Source organism: Cornus florida, unplaced genomic scaffold (genome assembly GCF_030987335.1).
Source record: "Cornus florida cultivar Cherokee Brave unplaced genomic scaffold, ASM3098733v1 CherokeeBrave_3.0.0_Hap2_Chr01, whole genome shotgun sequence".
Lineage (NCBI taxonomy): Eukaryota > Viridiplantae > Streptophyta > Magnoliopsida > Cornales > Cornaceae > Cornus > Cornus florida.
Window position 1 is genome coordinate 106550654 of NW_026775571.1, and position 18827 is coordinate 106569480.

At 36.6% G+C, this 18827-nt stretch overlaps 1 protein-coding gene across 2 annotated transcripts; it reads left to right on the forward strand.

The window, feature by feature from the left end:
- Nucleotides 1–1685: 1685 nt before the first annotated feature.
- LOC132312239 (probable 3-hydroxyisobutyrate dehydrogenase, mitochondrial) lies at nt 1686–18071 on the forward strand. 2 transcript variants are annotated; one of them, XM_059810537.1, is made up of 10 exons: nt 1686–1928; nt 2369–2457; nt 2959–3073; nt 4527–4677; nt 6188–6270; nt 7790–7885; nt 9391–9533; nt 10949–11033; nt 17251–17330; nt 17484–17783. In XM_059810537.1, the coding sequence occupies exons 1-10, from the start codon at nt 1755–1757 to the stop codon at nt 17497–17499; spliced, it is 1032 nt and encodes a 343-aa protein (XP_059666520.1). In that variant the 5' UTR covers nt 1686–1754; the 3' UTR covers nt 17500–17783. The 2 variants fall into 2 exon arrangements, with proteins under 2 accessions (XP_059666520.1, XP_059666510.1); XM_059810527.1 differs by lacking the exon at nt 17484–17783 and adding an exon at nt 17791–18071 and having other exon boundaries at nt 1687–1928.
- Nucleotides 18072–18827: the final 756 nt, after the last annotated feature.

The following is an 18827-nucleotide window of genomic DNA, read 5'->3' on the forward strand; positions in this document are numbered from 1 at the left end:
CAGGTGGGTTCAAAATCATAGTAATAAAGTAACAAATGGCGAGGTATATCTTGCAACATGATGGAATTCGAGGTAGATTGAGAGAAATGGAACTCAGGCAAACCAGATAGAGAGAGAAAGAGGATGATAGTGTATAAAAACACCATTGACTCTCTTGATAAAAATGTAAAGTGTGAAATAATCTGGATCTGACAGAGAACCAAAGCTCTTCCCATGTGGGAGGTCATTTTCTCCTTTTTGTAATGACTGTCTCACATGGGGAGAGCTTTGGTCACTGAGTTCACTCTTTGAAATATGCTCTCACCCATATGCCTCGAGAACTGACTGAGGAGCCTTTTTTTAAGAAGATTGTTTTATCCTCAGCACCATCCCCATACCCATCCAATCATCATCACGAAAACATCAATCCTAATTCAGTTTAAAAAATTAGTTTCTTTCTTGGAAATGTTTTTAGTTTCTTTGTTTATTGGTGTTTTATTGTTTTTATTGGAAATGTTTTGTTTGTTCCATGAGGTTGTGATTTAAGGTTAATTATAGTGAATAACATATTGTTTTGATTTTTTCATCAAATATGAAAATAAACCTCAGATTGTGACCAAAACGTGATGGGCAATGAGATTATTTAGAATATAATTCAGATGACAAAGGGACGGCTTATTATCGTCTACAATGAATCACATAGACTTGCTTGAACTGCATTGCTCAGCCTGAAATTAATCAGCTTGTTAATGAAGTAGTTAATAGTTGGATATCTCGAATAAAAATAACTATGAGTGTTGTTAATCACTTTATATATATTATATATATATATTTGGCCTTTCATCTCTTCATCTTTAGCAATTGGTTCACAGTGTTTCTCATCCATATTATAGGCCGGTTCGCCATTAAAACTATAGATGAGAAGCTAATTGTAAAGCTAGGAAATTATGTTATCATTATTTTTACCCAGACTAGTTTGTGAATGACAATGATATGTTTTGTTCGTAAAATGGTAAATTTATTTTAAAATAATTTTCACCAATTTCAAGGTTGCAATCAAGTTGAATTGATTTGGTGGTTAGAACTCGCCTTAGACAGGTGTACGTCTTTCTTCTTTGGACCAAGAAAGCTATGACAAGCCACACCATCTTCTTTTTATCAATCTAATCAAAGACTGATTATTCACCAAACTTTATTATACCATAATGTGCTTTTGCATTATTTGCATAATATTTCATAATACGTGACTCGCTCACTCATTCCTGAGCCAAGCCCTCGTGAATTAAACCAAATTTATTAAACAGAATTGAAAACCAAGAGCAAAGTCCTCGTGCCTTAAAGACCAAATTTATTAAACAGACTCTTGTGTATAATATACGATTTTAGCACAAAAAAATATAATTATTTTATAAAAAAGTTAATATATTTTTTCTTTTTATTCACATTTTATATCTAATTTGTAAGGATATATGCATGTGTAATATATAAGTTTGATATACATGGAAGATTTATAATTTTGTAAGGATATATACGTGTAGTAATGATATACATGGAAGATTTATTTATTATAATTATTTTTACTATTATTATTATTATTTTTTTTTTTTGAGAAAAGTAAGGCTTGACGGTAATTTTTTTTATTTTAAAAAAATTATATAAAAATAGGATTTTTTTTTTTTTAAAGTATTTATTTCAGATAACAAATGAAACAGATAATTTCAGAAAAGAAAGACGAGAGCAGACAAGTAGAAAAGCTTCTTTGGCTTTAATAATGGATGCTGTATCATGACACGTTCAAGCAGTGTGTCGACAACCAAAGAGGGCTAAAGATGGCGACTTGGAGACTGAGATCACTACTATCTATATCCAAATGCAAATCCAGATTCATCTACCTCCCATCATCTTCAATCCGTAGATTATCTTCATCTAACGTTCCATCTCTATTTGAAGTAAGCTTTTCTTGGTCTTCTTATTGTTCTTTGTTTTGATCACTGGAGTGTATATGAACCGATATTATTTTAACTAATAAATTTTGATGATCTGGGTTCTCAAAATCCAGATGACGAAACCCTGTTTTCCAAATTTCAAATGGTTTCTGAAAACTGTGACTTACTTCTATTTTTTCCTGTCGTAGAAGTGATCCAAATCCCCAATTCCCTAATGGGTATGTGAGGAAACTGATGGGGCTGTATCTATCTTCTATTTTTTTTTTCTTTCCTCCTTAGTTTGATTTGATTTGATTTGATTTTTTATTTTGTTTTTGAATGAATCAGACTTTATAAATTAGTTGAAGTTGTTGGAATTGGGTGCTCTTCTTTTGTGGGTGTTCTCATTTAGGCACATTCATACTCATTATGTTGATACTTATCATTCCATTGGTGTATTGCAGAATGTCGGATTCGTAGGGCTAGGAAATATGGGATCGCGAATGGCTAATAATTTGATTAAGGCAGGATACAGAGTTGCTATTCATGACGTGTAATGTACTTTACTCTTTTTTCTTGCAGTGATAGCACATACATCTTCTTAGTAATAGTTTTGTTGCATTTAATTATTTTGCTATTTGTGCTATGTGAATATATAATATATTAGAAACATGAGCCCATGTTCATTTAATTATTTTGCTGTTTGTGCTATGTGAATATATAATATATTAGAAATATGAGCCCATGTTCAAGCCAATATTAAAAGTAGATGATGGTATATGTGGAGGGAATTGGGCATGTATTTTGTTTCACTGAAAGTCCTTTTTTTTTATAATATTAATTTGTTTCTTTTTACCTTGGCAAGTAACTCATACACCCACTTTTGACTTGAACCTCAACTTTCCACTTAAGAAGGTAGAGGAGATAGTAGATGCCACTAGGGTACACTCCTCGGTAGTAATATTAATTTGTTTTATCTTGTTTATTAAAATTTCCCTTGTGCTTTTCTGTCTTAAGTATGAGTCTCATCTTTGTTTTCCCCCCTTCCTCTCAGAAACCATAATGTTATGGAGATGTTCTCAGACAAGGGAATTACAACAAAAGAATCACCTTTTGAAGTTGCAGAAATAAGTGATGTGGTAATCACAATGTTACCTTCATCAAGCCATGTGAGTTTGAGATTCAATTGCTGTTTTTCTCTTTGTAAATTAGGCATATTCCCTTATATCCAAACCTTTTGAGTTGAGATAGTAAGAAAAGATGTGATAGGGTGTGGCTTAACTGTCATTATGGCCTTAAATAGAGCAGAATGGCAACATACGATTCATATGGCCGAACCTAGTTAGTTAAAATGAGTTTTTGTTGATTTTGGTTGAGTTGTGCCAAATTCCAGAAATAAAATACACTTGCTCTTATTTGGTTTCTTCTTTAGGTCTGACATCTCCATAGTCTCCGCTGCAATGTGCTTGCATCGCAAATTCAAGATGTTGATAAAAACAGTTGGTTGTAATGGATTTTCAAATTTTGGCTCAAGCTAGTGTTGCCCTTAGGGTATTTTTGAAACTGCTTTTGTGATGTCTGCTTTCACGCCGGCTTAATTACAGTAAGCTGGTACTAGATCTCTCGGATGATTCGAATATGTCTTAACCTTATATATTTGGGTTAATTTCACCGACACCTCCTTAGGTATGACCAAATATCACATTGAAATACCTTTCGAAAATTACTATCACTCACACCCCAAAACATTTTTCCATCACTGACACCGTCAAAATGGGTGTGAAATGACACCCCCTTAGACATTCTTACCCTCATTTTTATAATGCCTTTTAATCTAAAACAACCCTATCTCCAAAGCTTGAGTTCTGTAGTGCTATATATATCTATGTGTTTACTACTGTGTATTTATATATATATATATTAGGAATTAGTGTGTGTATATTTTTTGGGATAGAAATATATGAAGAATTAGTGTGTGTGTATATTTTTTGGGATAGAAATATATGAAGAATTAGTGTGTGTGTGTGTGTGTGTATATATATATGAAGAATTAGTGTGTGTATACCCAAGAAAAAAAAAATTAGTGTGTATATGAAGATTTTTTGTGTGTGAATAATTAAGTGATCTATTTTTTGGGTTTTATTTGTCTATTTTTTGGATTTTATATATCTATTTTTTGAATTTTGTTCAATTACTTGTAAAATTACACACACACACACGCATATTCCAATGGGTATATTGGTCGCTTAACATGGGTCCAATGGGGTAGAAATGTCATTCAACACATCAAATAGTAAGTCAACAAAAGTCAAAGGGGTAACAATATCTTTTTACATATAGAGAGTGGTCTGAGTTGTCTGACACATCTGAAAAGTAACTTTTGGGGTGTGAGTGAAAAACGGGCCAAACGTAATGTGAGTGATAGTAATTTTCGAAAGGTGTTTCAATGTAATATTTGGCCAAACCTGAGGGGGTGTCAGTGTAATTAACCCTATATATTTCCTCATTATTCTTGCTTATAAAATTTCCTTTTTCCTTTATATTTTTTGCTTTTCCTCCGGTCTTTCAATAGATGCCAATATGAACCCTTTTTTCCCCTTCTTTGTGTATGTGTGTGTGTAGGTATTGGATGTTTACAGCGGACCAAACGGTTTTCTCCGTGGTGGGAATCTGCTAAGACCATGGTTATTTATAGATTCATCCACAGTTGATCCTCAAACATCAAGAAAGCTTTCTGCTGCTGTATCTAGGTGTACTTTAAGAGAAAAGAAAGGTAAAACTAAGAAGCAAAATGGCTGTTAACTTATTATTTTTACTTAATGGATATTAATTCATGTGTATTGTTAATATTCTTATGACTAAATTGTTGACTTTTCACGAGTCTTAATGTGTTTACATGAGTTCTGTTTCAGTGGGATCTGATAAAAACGACAAGGTGTCAAATTAATTGGAGGGCTTGTTCCACTTTCCTGAAGTATAGAAGCCTTGCAATTTTATTGACTTTTGAGGGAAATATTTCAAAATTTCGTACCATGCATAAAACTTTCCCTTTCACATGGAATATTATTTCTCTCGAACAGGCTAACCATATGAGTTTTTTTCGCAAGTTGCTTGGATGTACTTGCTAGTTGCTACATGAAGCTAAACTTGATACTGCATAAGATGAGAAAAGCAAAAAAAACAAAATTGAAGGAAAAGATAAAAGAGAGATTAAAAAGATTTAGAGGAACGAGGATGGAGCAAACTTTGGCTCAGTGGGGGCATATGCCCTCACTCAATTTCTTTTTAATGTAATTTTGTCTAATTAAGTATTTCAAAATTGCCCCTTAAATATTTCAAAAATGTCTTTAATCTTTATCTAATTGTTGTTTTGAGCCTCCAACTTAAAATATAATAAAAATCCTAAAATCATTTCAGTTCATTCATTTAAACTCAAATCCATGACCTGAAAATCCAATATTAACCCTCAAATAACATAAATTCGGGCTATTTTTCACAGATGCTAGTGAAATAGTTGTGACTATTTGTGGATTTGTATACGCGGATGCATATTTTCATTTTGATGAATCAAATGGTCCCCCATTAGAGTAAAATTCTGACTTCCTCACTAAGAATGAAGAACTAAATTAAAATATTCTAATTTGACATTAAATGGTGGTTACTATTTGAAGAGGATAAATGAAAGTATGTATGTTTTCCTGTTACAGTTACCCCAAAAATTACATGGATGACCATACTGCCCCTGTTCAACGGTAACTGATAGAGTATTAACAATATGGCGTAACAAGTTTCATATGCTCTATAGCGTTAACAAAAGCATATACCTTATATGCTTTGATTTTACTAGAGAAGGAAACAAAATTTCATAATTTTGGAACTCTGTTGAAGTTTTAGAACCTCTCGTTGAGGCTTTCACCAACACACACATAAACACATCATTGCCATACATGTGGCCACTGTTACAAAACTCCGTCACTTAGGTTGTGGCGATCAATAAAGGGCACTGGTCCAATTTAAAATGATCTAGAAGTCAGTTGTAGATGGTTAATCCTACATATCAGGCATTATATGTGGCCCTTCTACTTGCTTTGAAGGTGTTATTTAAATATTGTGCTTAGAATTAGCAATGAGTGGACAACATTTTGTTGTGTATGGGTGAGATTACCATGCATGATCCTCTCAAGGTGCAGATATAATTTTATTGTGATTATGCAATGACAACTAGGATATGTTGCAAACTTCTAAATTCTTAGCATCTTAACAAACAATCATGTTTTATGTAGATTGCTGGGAGACGCCTGCCATGTTGGATGCCCCTGTATCTGGAGGTGTTCTTGCTGCAGAGGCTGGAACACTTACTTTCATGGTATAAGTTTACTTTTGACCTGATAACTAAATAAATTAAGTATTGCTGATGTGATTATGATCTTTTGGGTGTGAAAGGAATATGCATTTCTATCTCCTTCTTTGTGTGTGTATGTGTTTTAAACTTGTTCTCTACCTATTTTAAAACTTCTTTACTTATAAATATAGTTTGTGTTGTTATTTTTCATACATTTTGTAGGAACTTACCATCCTTGATCCAATCCTAAAGTCTGATCTTATGGACCCTATAATTGATCCATGCAGGACCTGATCCTAATAACCCTGGTGCACCTCCTTGATAATTATATGTCTGCATGAATGGCCCATTCATGAAGGCCTTGCACCAGAAGTGTTCTTATCCTTTCTAACAGCTTAAATTTAATTATTTTAAGGTACTTGGTTGCTAACCTTGACATTTACCATTATTGAACAGTAAATGCTGTCATCATATGTCACATAATTTATCTTTTTTCTTCTTTTTTTTTTTAATTAATCATTTAGGTATCTACTTTAAATGTAAAGAATCCAGTAGTTGATACATGCTCGCCCATGTGTTCATGCACCCACGCAGAGTCCAAATTGGTTGTGTGGCGTAGGTTCCATGTAAAATTTTATATTACAAAACATAGCGTAAAAACACAATGCGTCAAACTTGTTTACATTATCTAATCTATTTAGACTTGTAAATATGTGGAATTGACTCCAAATTTTCATATCTACGCATACATTCAAGAAAAAAATTGAGAATTCAGAAGTCAACTTTAAGACACTCCAATTATGCAGTTTAATTCACAAAACTGTCAGTCTCAAAGTTACAGTGTCCTTCATATTGATATTCTTTTCAGAGGACCCGCATTAGATCAAACAATATTTTATTTTTGGACCATCAAGAGTTATAGTATAAAAAGAAATGTGTTGGTGGAAACTGGGGAATTTAAATGTGTCTTTTTGTCTTGATTTCGGCCAGTCATGCAGACATATTAAATTCAAAACCATGGCTTCAGTTGATTAAATTAAGCTTGTGACTGCAAAAGCTGCATATTGCATCTCATAAAAGTTTACTCATTTACTCATCAATCAACTAGCCTTCTCTATATTACACTAAGCCTAAGATCACTACCATATGGCCTTGTAAAGGTGTTACTTACATAAACCAAAAATTGTCAATGGGAGGTTCAAAGCTGTCTAGCCCTAACCTGACCCATCTGTTATTGGGTTCGGATTAAATTCTGTGAATGCTATTAGATCCTAATTGCATGATACGAAACTTGTCCATCAATCATAACTTTTTTCTTGCATTGGCACCATTTTTTCTTGCAACGGACCTAACGGTTCATCATTAATAGGCAAGTTATGTGCTCTGGTTTGCATGATTTCAGGTATAGTGCATTATAAAGGTTGTTTGATAAATCATAACAATGAATTGGTGTATGGATGGCTTTAGAGGAAAAATTACTTCTATGTTATGTTATTATTTTTGTTGCTTTGAACTAATAAACAAGAGATGGTGTGTCATCCAGGTTGGTGGCTCAGAGGAAGCTTATCAGGCTTCGAAACCCCTATTCCTTGCAATGGGCAAAAACACAATTTATTGTGGTGGAGCTGGAAATGGTTCAGTATGTTCTTTTACATTCTTCTAACTTTGCTATTTTATATTGTGGGGTATTTTGTGTTTAAATAATTCTATAGATTAGTCTTGTTTAATGCTTATAGAGCAATATGTTGCATTTCTCCTCCTAAATGTTGATAAAATGCTGACATTTCCATTTGGAACAGCTGGAGAAAAAGAACACAAATGTAGATGTTGATAGATGTTCATGATGCTACATTTTATACAATAATCAATATGATTCATATATAACATAAATCAGAACTCGGGATTTATACTGCTCTGTGGAGGGATTAATTGGTTAGATTGGGAAGAAGGAAAGGTGTCCTGGATTTTTAAGAAGGGATCGAGATATCTTTGTGTTATCATTACTAATTCCACGGGTTTGTCTTGGTTATTATTTGGTTATTTCTCCTTCAGTCACTCTTGCGATCTGAGTGCTTCATGTAAATGAGCCACAGATAACTGAACTCAAATGAATCTAACCTATAAATTTCAGCTAAACCTGACAATAGAAATACCTTAAATTAATTATATTTGGATCTTTATCTTACGTGCTAAGAAGCACGGACACGGATACAAGACACGGATACGACACGACACGGACACGGCGACACGGCAAATCCAAAAAAATTAGGACACGGACACGGCGAATAGTGTATATATATATATATATATATATATCAGCATTAATAATTTTAAAAAAAAAACACTGATATGTTTAGGTTGGAATATATATATATGTATCACTGATATGTTAGTATATATATATATATATCAGCATCTTTAGGACACGGACACGGAGAATTGTGGCATCTTTAGGTTAGTATATATATATATATCAGCATCTTTAGGGTAGTACAAAACAAAAAATAGAACATATCAGCATTAAAAATTTTTTTTTTTTTAAAAAAATTAACATATCAGCATTAAAAATTTAAAAAAAAAAAAAAAAAAAATTCCAGAAAAGTGTGTCCGAGCCTTGTCTGAGCCGTGTCCGAGCCGTGTCCGAGCTGTCTGAGCCGTGTCCGTGCCGTGTCCGAGCTGTGTCCGAAAATTAAAAAAAATAAAAAAATTCCAGACACGTTTTTTGGCGTGTCCGACACGTGTCGGGGCGTGTCCGACGTGTCCGTGCCCGACACGTGTCGGACCGGATTCTTCGCCCATTTTGGAGTGTCCGTGCTTCCTAGCTTACGTGATAGTTACCTATTCACGGTTCTTAAAACAAATATAAATAAATTCTCTCAAAATATAGTAGATAGATATTCTAATTAAATTTTATAGATTGGAAAAGGAATAGTTGCAAAGAAATGATATAATGTGCTTTTAAACTCCTTTATGGAGATTTTTTCCCTTCTAATCATCATATAGCATATATATTATTTTGCGTGTATATGATTCCTAGGTGCATTTGTATTAATACTTCTTTTGTCCATCATCAAAATTTTGCTTAATATTTGGCCTATCATATTCTAAGTTTGTTGAATAGACTTGCGTGACTTTGTTATTTAGGCAGCAAAGATATGCAACAATTTGGCGATGGCTGTTAACATGCTTGGGGTGTCAGAAGCCTTTGCTCTTGGACAGTCTTTGGGAATTGCAGCCGGTACCCTAGCAAAGATATTCAATTCTTCAAGTGCTCGCTCTTGGAGTAGGTATTTAGTCCTATATTGGTATCTTACTGAAATTAACAACTCCATTTTAAACAAGGATAGCTTCCTAAGAATAGCAGTAAAAGGAAGGGTCTGCCTCTGCGACTGCCTGTAGAATCCCAATCTTAAGAACCATCTTAAGAATTTAAAAGTTGAATGGTTAAGCGGCTATTTTTAAACAATTCAAAATAAATTTTTGATGAATCAAAAGTTTATATAAGTATTAAGTAATAACATCTTCCCTGATTAAAAACTGCAAAGCATTAATACCTATTTTTGAACCTTGATTGGGTGACTTATTTCTTCTGAATGTAGAGAGTATATTAAATGAAAGAAAAACTACATCATAATCCATTTCTCCGTTGAATATTATGTTTGACAGAACTTTTTTTTTTTTTGATCAGTAATATTTGGCAGAACCTGGAAAAAGGAACAGGGAAAATTTAGAAAGAATCTAAAATGAGAATGAAAATGAAAACTTTTTTTTGTACTACAAACTCCTTCAGCTTTTAATTATAACACTACGAAAGTGATTAGTAGACATGTGAAGTCCTAATGATGCTTGTTTTGCTGCGTGTGCTGAGTAATTAATTACATTCAATTCCATATGTACCACCGCTTTACTTCTTAGTTTTGAATTTTGTAGTTCCCTAGGAGATCATTTGTCAGCAGATTCAAATGGCTCAAAGATGTAATGAACACTGTATGAAATTAAAAAAAGATGCACGTGCCCCTGTTTTCTCCTTTAGGACAACCATATACTGAACCGAACTCAAGAAAGCCTTTTTCCAACCATTTGGAAACTAGAGTTGGCTATATGAATCTCGTTTCATCATACTGCTCTATGTAGGGCCACAACATCACTCAAACTGCATGCTATTACCTTGGACAAACATATAGCAACATCACTCAAACCACATGCTATTACCTTGGACAAACATATAGAATACACACACACACATATTATATTTTGCAAAGTTACCTTCCTCCTTGAATGATTCATGTTGTTTCAATAACCATATATTGCCATATTGAGTTTTTACCTTTCATGTTGAGAGCATGGACCTGATCATCTTGCACTGATTTAACAAGGATCTTTCTTAGTAAAAACGTAAAGGAAATCATCCCTTTTTCAATTAAACAAACTCAATTAACAAAGTAGTAAAATGGTTTTGCAAAGGGATATAATCTCAGCGGTTGTCTGGAACTTCAACAATATAGAATCTAAAAATGTTTGTTAATATTTGCTAGTTTTTTATTTCTTTCTTTTCTTTTCCTTTCTTTTTTTTTTTTTGCCCGAAGGTAAAAATTTATTTACGTGTATCATAGGTTTACTGTCCAATTTTTTGTTAGATGTTTGCTTTTTGGAAAATTTCCGTTGTTCCTAATGGCAAGGTGATACACAATATACACAACAGTGATACTTACAATCCAGTGCCTGGAGTGATGGATGGAGTGCCCTCTTCCAGGAATTATGATGGTGGGTTTGCATCTAAACTCATGGTATGTGGTCTAATCTGTTGTGATATAATATTTTTCTGCTAATATTCTTTGACATAATGGACATATGGTGCTCTGCAAAAACTTTTGAGCTTCCTCCCAATGATTAACCAGGTGTTCAGGATTCAATCAGTGTCAATCTGCCAGGTTGTTGATCATATAGCCATGGGAAAATATATTCAAAGTTATTTAGTAGCGTTAAGAATATAGATCCATTCCAACCAATAATAATTTGAATATAAGTTGTCTTTCGGCCCTTAGCAAATTACCCATATGGTGATAAGGATTGCTGATCATAATGTTTAGCTGCAGCCATAAAATACCAAGCATAAATTTTGTCATAATATTTTGCAGTGTGAATCCTGAATGCTTTTGATGGTAAGTTTGTTATCCTTGCTGTGCCCTGATGTGCCATAAATCCCATGTCCCTCTCCTCCTTTTACCCATCACTACCTTGATTTCCTCCTTTGTTTTTCATGCCGTCATAAACATCTTTAGAAATCCCATTATCAGCACGGATGGTCCTTTTGGTTTGGGCTGTGGCGGAGTGGTTGGGCAGGATGCTTAGCATGAATTAGTTGGGCCTGTTTGTTCTGGTATTCAAGTGGCTAACCGATTTGGACCACTTTTTGCATCCTTGGATGATCCATCGGCCCAACCGTTTGCTCCATCTCTTGCCACAGTTGGTTGGCAAGCTAGGAAGCCACTGCAGGGTCATCGATTGAAGTCTAAGAAGCGGTTTCTTCTCCCTTACTTTCGACGAAGATGGACTCGGAAAGAAAAACAGAAGTGGGTTCCTTGTGCCGGTCTTGATCCGGTTAAGTCTGGTTCTAATTATTGTTTCTCTTCTTTGGCTTCTTCATCCGCTCCCCTTTCTCCTTCTTCGGTGGTGGTGAGAAAGTCCTCGGACAGGTTGATTTTTGTATCCAAAAACCTTTCGTCGGCCTTTGAGGATGGGTTGGTGAATTGGGTGGTGGGGGGTTGATTTGCATGGGGGCTGTAAGGTTGATGGGTTTTGCCACTCTCGTTCTGTTGAGTGTAAGGGTGAGAGTGTTACTGTTTATGTGGGACGTGATGTGAAGATTGCTCTGATTAATGATACTGCTGCAGTGCTTTTGAATGAGTTGCGGGCTCATCTTGCTTTCAAAGGTCTTCAAAATGAGCAGAATGGTCATTTGGCTGAAGAGGTGTTTGGGACTCCGCAGTCTTGCTATTCTCCTTCCTCGTCGGCTGTTGGGATTGGGGAGGATAAGTCGTGCTCCCTCTTTAATGAGGATCTGGGTATGGTTTTGTGGAACGGATGTGAGTTTGGTTTAGAGTTGATTACCCCTTTGGCTGTTGTTAGACCGAAAGGGGATTTAGTGGATGGGAATGGCTCTGTTGCAGGTGTGGCTGCATTGGAGGATGATTGGGTAAGGGAAAAGGGAGTTGAGGTGGGTTCCCTTTTGGGTGTCTCTTCTGAGGGTCGGATGGAGCGACAAGTTTATTTCTTGATATTCTCAATTCTCGGTTTGTTGAAAGAATTGGAAGTAGGGGGAGTGTCCCAGTGAGGAGGGAGGAGAGGGAGGTATCGAGCCCCACGACTTTTGTTACTTATGAAAGGAGTAGTAAGGGTCCAAGGAGAGGGCTAGTGGAAGGAGCGGAGAGACTGTTTTTTCTACTATTTCCCTATGAAGCTACAAATTCTTTCATGGAATGTCCGGGGTCTCAACGACCCGGCTAGAAGAAAAGTGATGAAATCGGTGATTCGGAAAGCGGGTGGGCATGTTGTGTGCCTGCAAGAAACTAAGATTGCCTCGATGACGGATGGGATTGTTCGAAGCTTGTGGGGAGGGAGATTTGTGGGGTGGTTTGCTTTGGATTCGATTGGCTCTTCGGGTGGTATCCTGATTATGTGGGATAACTGGTGGGTCTCTTTGTTGGATTCTTAGGTTGCTCTGGGAGGAGTTGGGGGAGATTCCTAGGAGATAGTCGTTGCCTTGGTGTATTGGTGGGGTTTTTAATGTTGTGCGTTCTCCTTTTGAGAGGTCGTCAGGGGGCAGGTGGACGGCCGACATGGTGTCCTTCTCAGAGTTCATTGATGCTTATGGTTTATTTGATTTGCCTTTGGTGGGTGGTCCGTACACTTGGTCCAGTGGTAGTTCTCCTCCTACTCTCTCTCGACTTGACAGATTCCTTTTGTCAAGTGATTGGGAGGAGAAGTTTTCTGATGTTGTTTAAGCCACTTTGGCTCGCCCTTTGTCTGACCTTGTTCTGTTGATGTTGGATTGTGGTGGGATGTGGAGCAGAAGGTCCCCTTTCAGATTTGAGAATATGTGGCTTCGGGCTGGGGGTTTTCTGGAGCGAGTTCGATCCTGGTGGGTGGGGTAAGGAGTGGTTGGTACTCCTAGTCATTCTCTCGCCGGAAAGCTGCGTCTTTTGAAGAATGATCTTAAAGTTTGGAACAAAGGGGTTTTCGGAAATCTGACTTGGAAGAAGAATCGGGATCTTTCTGAGATTGCTGATATCGATAGGATGGAGGGTCAGGGCCTTTTGCCGGTTCCCTTGAAGCTTAGGAGGGTGGAATGTCAGGCAGAGTTTGCTGAGATTGCTGTTATGGAGGAGATTTCGTGGAGGTCTGTGGCTCAAGGACGGCGACAATAATACAATTTTTTTTCATAGACTTGCAAATGCTCACAGAAGGGGCAATCACATTGGGAGGATTTGGGTGGATGGGGTGATGTTTTGCAAGGAGGAAGAGATTTGCAAGGGCTTTACTGATTACTTTTCGAGGTTCATTGAACCAGCTGGTTGGCGGCCTTTGCTTGCAGGGCTTCACTTTGACTCTATTTTGAGTGAAGAGTGCTCTATTCTGGAAGAGCCATTTTTGGAGGAGGAAGTTTTGTTTGCTTTGAAGAGTTGTAATAGGGATAAGGCCCCAGGTCTAGATGGTTTTTCTATGAGATTTCTTTTGGAGTGCTGGGAGGTGGTCCGTGAGGAGGTGATGGGCTCTTTTCACACCTTCTATGATCAGGGCTCTTTTGAGAAGAGTTTGAATGCCACTTTTATTGCTCTTATTCCGAAGAAGGGAAGGGCGATGGATGTTAGGGATTTTCGCCCTATCAGTTTAGTGGGTTGTTTTTATAAGTTGATTGCTAAAGTCTTGGCCACTAGGTTGAGAAAGGTTATGGATGGCATCATTTTTGACTCTAAGAATGCCTTTGTGGGAGGTCGTCAAATTTTGGATTCCGTTCTTATTGCAAGTGAACGTGTGGACTCCCCGTTTGAGTAGTGGGGTTCCGGGTGTTTTATGCAAACTGGATATTGAGAAGGCTTATAACCATGTGAGTTGGAGCTTCCTCCTCTACTTATTGGAGAGAATGGGGTCTGGTGGGCGTTGGAGGAGATGGATTCTTTTTTGTATTTTTAGTGCTCGTTTCTCTGTCTTTGTGAATGGAACCCCGACGGGTTTTTTCTCTTGTTTGAGGGGTTTGAGACAAGGTGATCTGCTTTCTCCCTTCTTGTTCCTTTTTGTGATGGAGGCTCTTAGCAAATTGTTGAAGAGGGCGGTGGAGTTGGAATTTTTGAGAGGTTTTCGGGTGGGTAGGGATGTTGCTAGTCAACTGAAGATATCCCACTTGATGTTTGCGAATGATACTTGAGTGCTTTGTGATGCAGATGCGTCCCAACTGAGATATTTGAGATGTGTCTTGATTTGGTTCCAAGTTGTCTCTAGGCTTAAGGTGAATATTGGTAAGAGTGTTCTTGTGCCTGTGGGGGATGTTCCTGAGATCGAGATGTTTGCTCAGATTTTTGGATGTCGCTCCGATTCTTTTCCCATTTCTTACTTAAGGTTGCCTTTGGGAGCCCCTTCGAGATGTATCATCTGGTTCGGTGGGATCATGTGTGCTATCCAATTTGGAGTGGAGGCTTAGGGATTAGGAGGTTATTGCCATTCAATAAGGCTCTCCTTGGTAAATGGCTTTGGAGGTTTGGGATTGAAAGGCATTGGCTTTGGAGGAGAGTTATTGCGAGTAAGTTTGGGGAGAGCAGTGGTGGGCGGTGCTCTCTTTAGGTGCGTGGTCCTAGGGGGGTGGGGGTTTGGTCTTTCATTTGGAGGGGGTGGGATGTTTTTTGCAAGCATGTTCGTTTTCGGATCAAGGATGGCAGGGGGATCAGATTTTGGGAGGATCTTTGATGTGGGGAGACTCCCCTTGCCCTCGCTTTTCCATGGCTTTATAGGATTGCTTCTCACAGACAGGCCATGGTGGTTGACTGTTATCACCTTGATAACGGGAGACTGACTTGGGATGTTCAGTTTAGGAGGCACTTTTAGGACTAGGAGATTAAAGACGTTACTCGTTTTTTTGGAGGTTCTGTATCGCCAGGTGATCACTGGTGGGGAATCGGATTGTTGGTTTTGGGTTCCTAACTCTCAGGGCCGTTTCAAGGTTAGGTCCTTTTTTAAGTGTCTTTTGGTCGGCGCCGGAGGCCCTTTGAAGTCTCGTTGGCGTTCTAAGGCTCCCCTTAAGGTAGCCTTCTTTGCTTGGACTTCCGTCCTGGGTAAGATTTTAATCCAGGATAATTTGAGGAGGAAGAATCAGGTGGTGATCAATCGATGTTATATGTGCTTGTGCGATGAGGAGACAATTGATCACCTTCTTTTGCATTGCAGCTTAGCCAGAGACTGTTGGGATTTGATGCTTGGTTTATTTGGTGTCTATTGGTTTATGCCTTGTTCCTCCAGAGGGTTGATTGAGGCTTAGAGAGGTGTCTCTGTTGGGGCTATCATGCAGGATGCCTGGAAGTCTATGTCTCTTTGTATTTGGTGGTGCATTTGGCTCGAGAGAAATCGGAGATACTTTGAGGGAAAAGAGAAACCTATTTCAATGCTTAAGTTCTATATCATTTCCACTCTCTTTTGTTGGGTCTCAGTGAGAGATTATAGATTTATTGAGGAGATTATTTATTTTTTTTGTCCTCTTTGAAGGTTTAAGGCGCCTTTTGGCCCTTGTGTTTGTTTGGGTTCCGCTCTTCCGTCGTGCATTTTCAATAAAATCTTACTTATAAAAAAAAAAAAAGAATATCATGCTATATTGTACTCTTTCTTCTTTTTTTTTTTCCTTTTTTTTTTTTTTTTTTCGAAAGTTGGAAAAAAAAAAAAAGAACAAGGGTACAATAAAACTTTTATTGTATGTTTACACTGCTGCTTGAGGGCAGGCTACAGCTTCTCATTGTTTTCGATCCTTTTCATGTATTGCTACAGGATTTGAGTCACTAACTTCAAAAAATCAATTAAAATGTTATGTCTTTTGTTACTAAAACGAACAGGTGATGCATAATAAATTAAGTGATTACCTACCCAACTTATTCCATTGAAGAGCTGCCTGATACACCAGGTAGCACAAAGATATGAAGAAATGTAAGCGATAATCTATTATGGGCCAAATAGTCTATTAAGATTGGTGTTTCCTGTTTTCTTTGTTGCACAAAGAATTGGTGTTTCCTCTTTTCCGATCCTCTTTCCTTTGTTGCACAACCAATCTCAGCTTAAAATTTGCTGCTCTGCTCTTTTTTCTGTAAGACATTGCAACCTTTTTTTTTCTTTTTTCCTAATTGGTACTCACACACACAAGTCTCTTCAGAGACTTGAACCCCTGACCTTCCTTTGGGAGGTAAGAGACCGATACCGTTAGGACACTGCAACCTTCATTCACAAATCATCCATCAATTAGACATCCTTTTACAGATTTTGTGCAATATTGCTCAGAGCTGTAATGTATAGTGGCAAAACGTGTGATTCCTGCTCGGTGTACCATCCTTGACTTTTATGCATGATATTGAGGTCCTTATCATGGCTTTTAAAATAGATGCTTATGCTCATTGTTTACTCAATACATTTTCTAATATTGATTTGTTGGAAGAATCCCCTGAAAATTATGTAGTAGGGCCTGTAGGATTCTAAAAATCTCATCGGTTTCTTTTTGATTGGAAACACGGCATCAACTCAACTTAAGGTTAGGTAGGTTTGGGACAATGTGCTTTTTGCATTGGACCATTTTTCTTTGGTGTTTGCATACCATCATTTACTTCACATTTGATTTTTTTGCCGTGATTAGTACGTAACTTGCTTGAGAATATAAGATTTGTTTACTTTAGTTCTTTGGTTTATTCTGATCATGAACATGCATAGTTATTTAATTATTTATTTTTTTAATTTTTAATTTTACGTATAATGCAGGTTAAGGATTTAAACCTCGCTGCAGCATCAGCAAAAGAGGTCGGTCTTCATTGCCCATTGACATCTCAAGCAGAAGAGATGTAAGTTATTTCGCCCCCATAACTAGTTCAAGTTCCTGTGGTGAGTTCATCAGTCAAATTGAACTTAAGATGGATGGTTTATAAAATTAGACTTAACATGGAAATAATAGCGGCCATACAAACCTAACTATTTTGGCTTAGTGTTTTCTACAGAGACCTCTCCGCTTGAGAAAGTCATAGTCACATCAAAGCTTCTTTCATCCTATTGTGTAACATCAAAATTAACCAGACATTTAATGCTTCAATATAATAGATTGAGGCTAGTAAAAAGCATTCAGTTCAAGATCTTCTATTCTTTTGAAGAATTTCTGATGCCAAATGATTTTCCCTTGACCATTTAAGCTTACTCAGTTTGGGTTGCAATGAAACTTGCCCCCATTATGCAACAAGAAAAGAGAGTTACTGGTAGAACAACATTTGTGGACATGAAAATGCTTATGAACATCATTTCTCTTTCCAGATTCACAGAGCTCTGTAACGACGGTCATGGAGCCAAGGACTTCTCTAGTGTTTTCCGCCATTACTACTCCGGAAAGGATGAACCGTAATTTATCGGGAACATCATTTTTTTATTGCTGGATAAATCTGGTGCTTCCCATTGTTACATCCATTTGTACTTTCCTTTTTGGAGGCTCCACTCGAGCATAATCCTCCGGAATGTTTAAATCATGCCTGCAGGACACTATGAATGCTGCTACAAATGCTCTTATTTTATTGCAATTTAATGTATTATTAAGTCAATGCCATGCATATATTCTTTCTAAGTAATTGCTGCAGGTTGCTCTATGCCACTCTGCTACCGAAAGGGTTGAAATACCAAATAAAATAAAAATAAAAATAAAACCCTTTTTATATATTTCTTTAACTTTTGATTGAAATTTTTGCTTTTGGCATGCATAGGCGTTCAGCATAAAGTGTGAGCTAACTATATTGCTATAGCGTAAAAGCTTCAGCTAACTATACTGCTTTAGGCTCCGTTTTCGTTTTACTGGATTTAAATTTTTTTTAGTGTTTGGTTGTGCTAAAATATTTACGAAGAAAAAAAAAACATTAAAATTTAACAAAAATGATTTATTCATCAATTTTCAACGAGTTATTTTGCATGTCTCGATAGATCCTCAACCTACACCTTTGACAAATACAGATAAAGTAAAAATAAAAAAATATTTTATTTGATAATAAAAAAAAAAAATTTAAATTTTTTTTTTAACAACCAGGTAAACGGTGTCTTAGGAAAATAAAAACTTGAGCTTCTTGTAGCTAGTAATATAACAATTGATAAAAATGAAGAGATTAATGTTCTTGGCCAATATATAATTATATATATATATATATATAGGTAGATAAGATCTTACAACCATATCATTTTTCAAGTTTGATATGCGATCAGTATGTCTAAATTTGTCACACCGTGACCGTTATTTCGGACCAGGCGTATGCAACCACTTGTCAAAGAAAATTAAAATATCACCTTTATTTGTTGGCATCACAAATTTT

Excerpts from the sequence above, each read along its gene's own strand:
- LOC132312239 (XM_059810527.1), top strand. The coding sequence starts at position 1,755 with ATGCTGTATCATGACACGTTCAAGCAGTGTGTCGACAACCAAAGAGGG. Across the intron at positions 7,886-9,390 it reads GTGGAGCTGGAAATGGTTCA|GCAGCAAAGATATGCAACAA; the intron begins GTATGTTCTTTT and ends TTTGTTATTTAG. Across the intron at positions 17,331-17,790 it reads ACATCTCAAGCAGAAGAGAT|ATTCACAGAGCTCTGTAACG; the intron begins GTAAGTTATTTC and ends TTCTCTTTCCAG.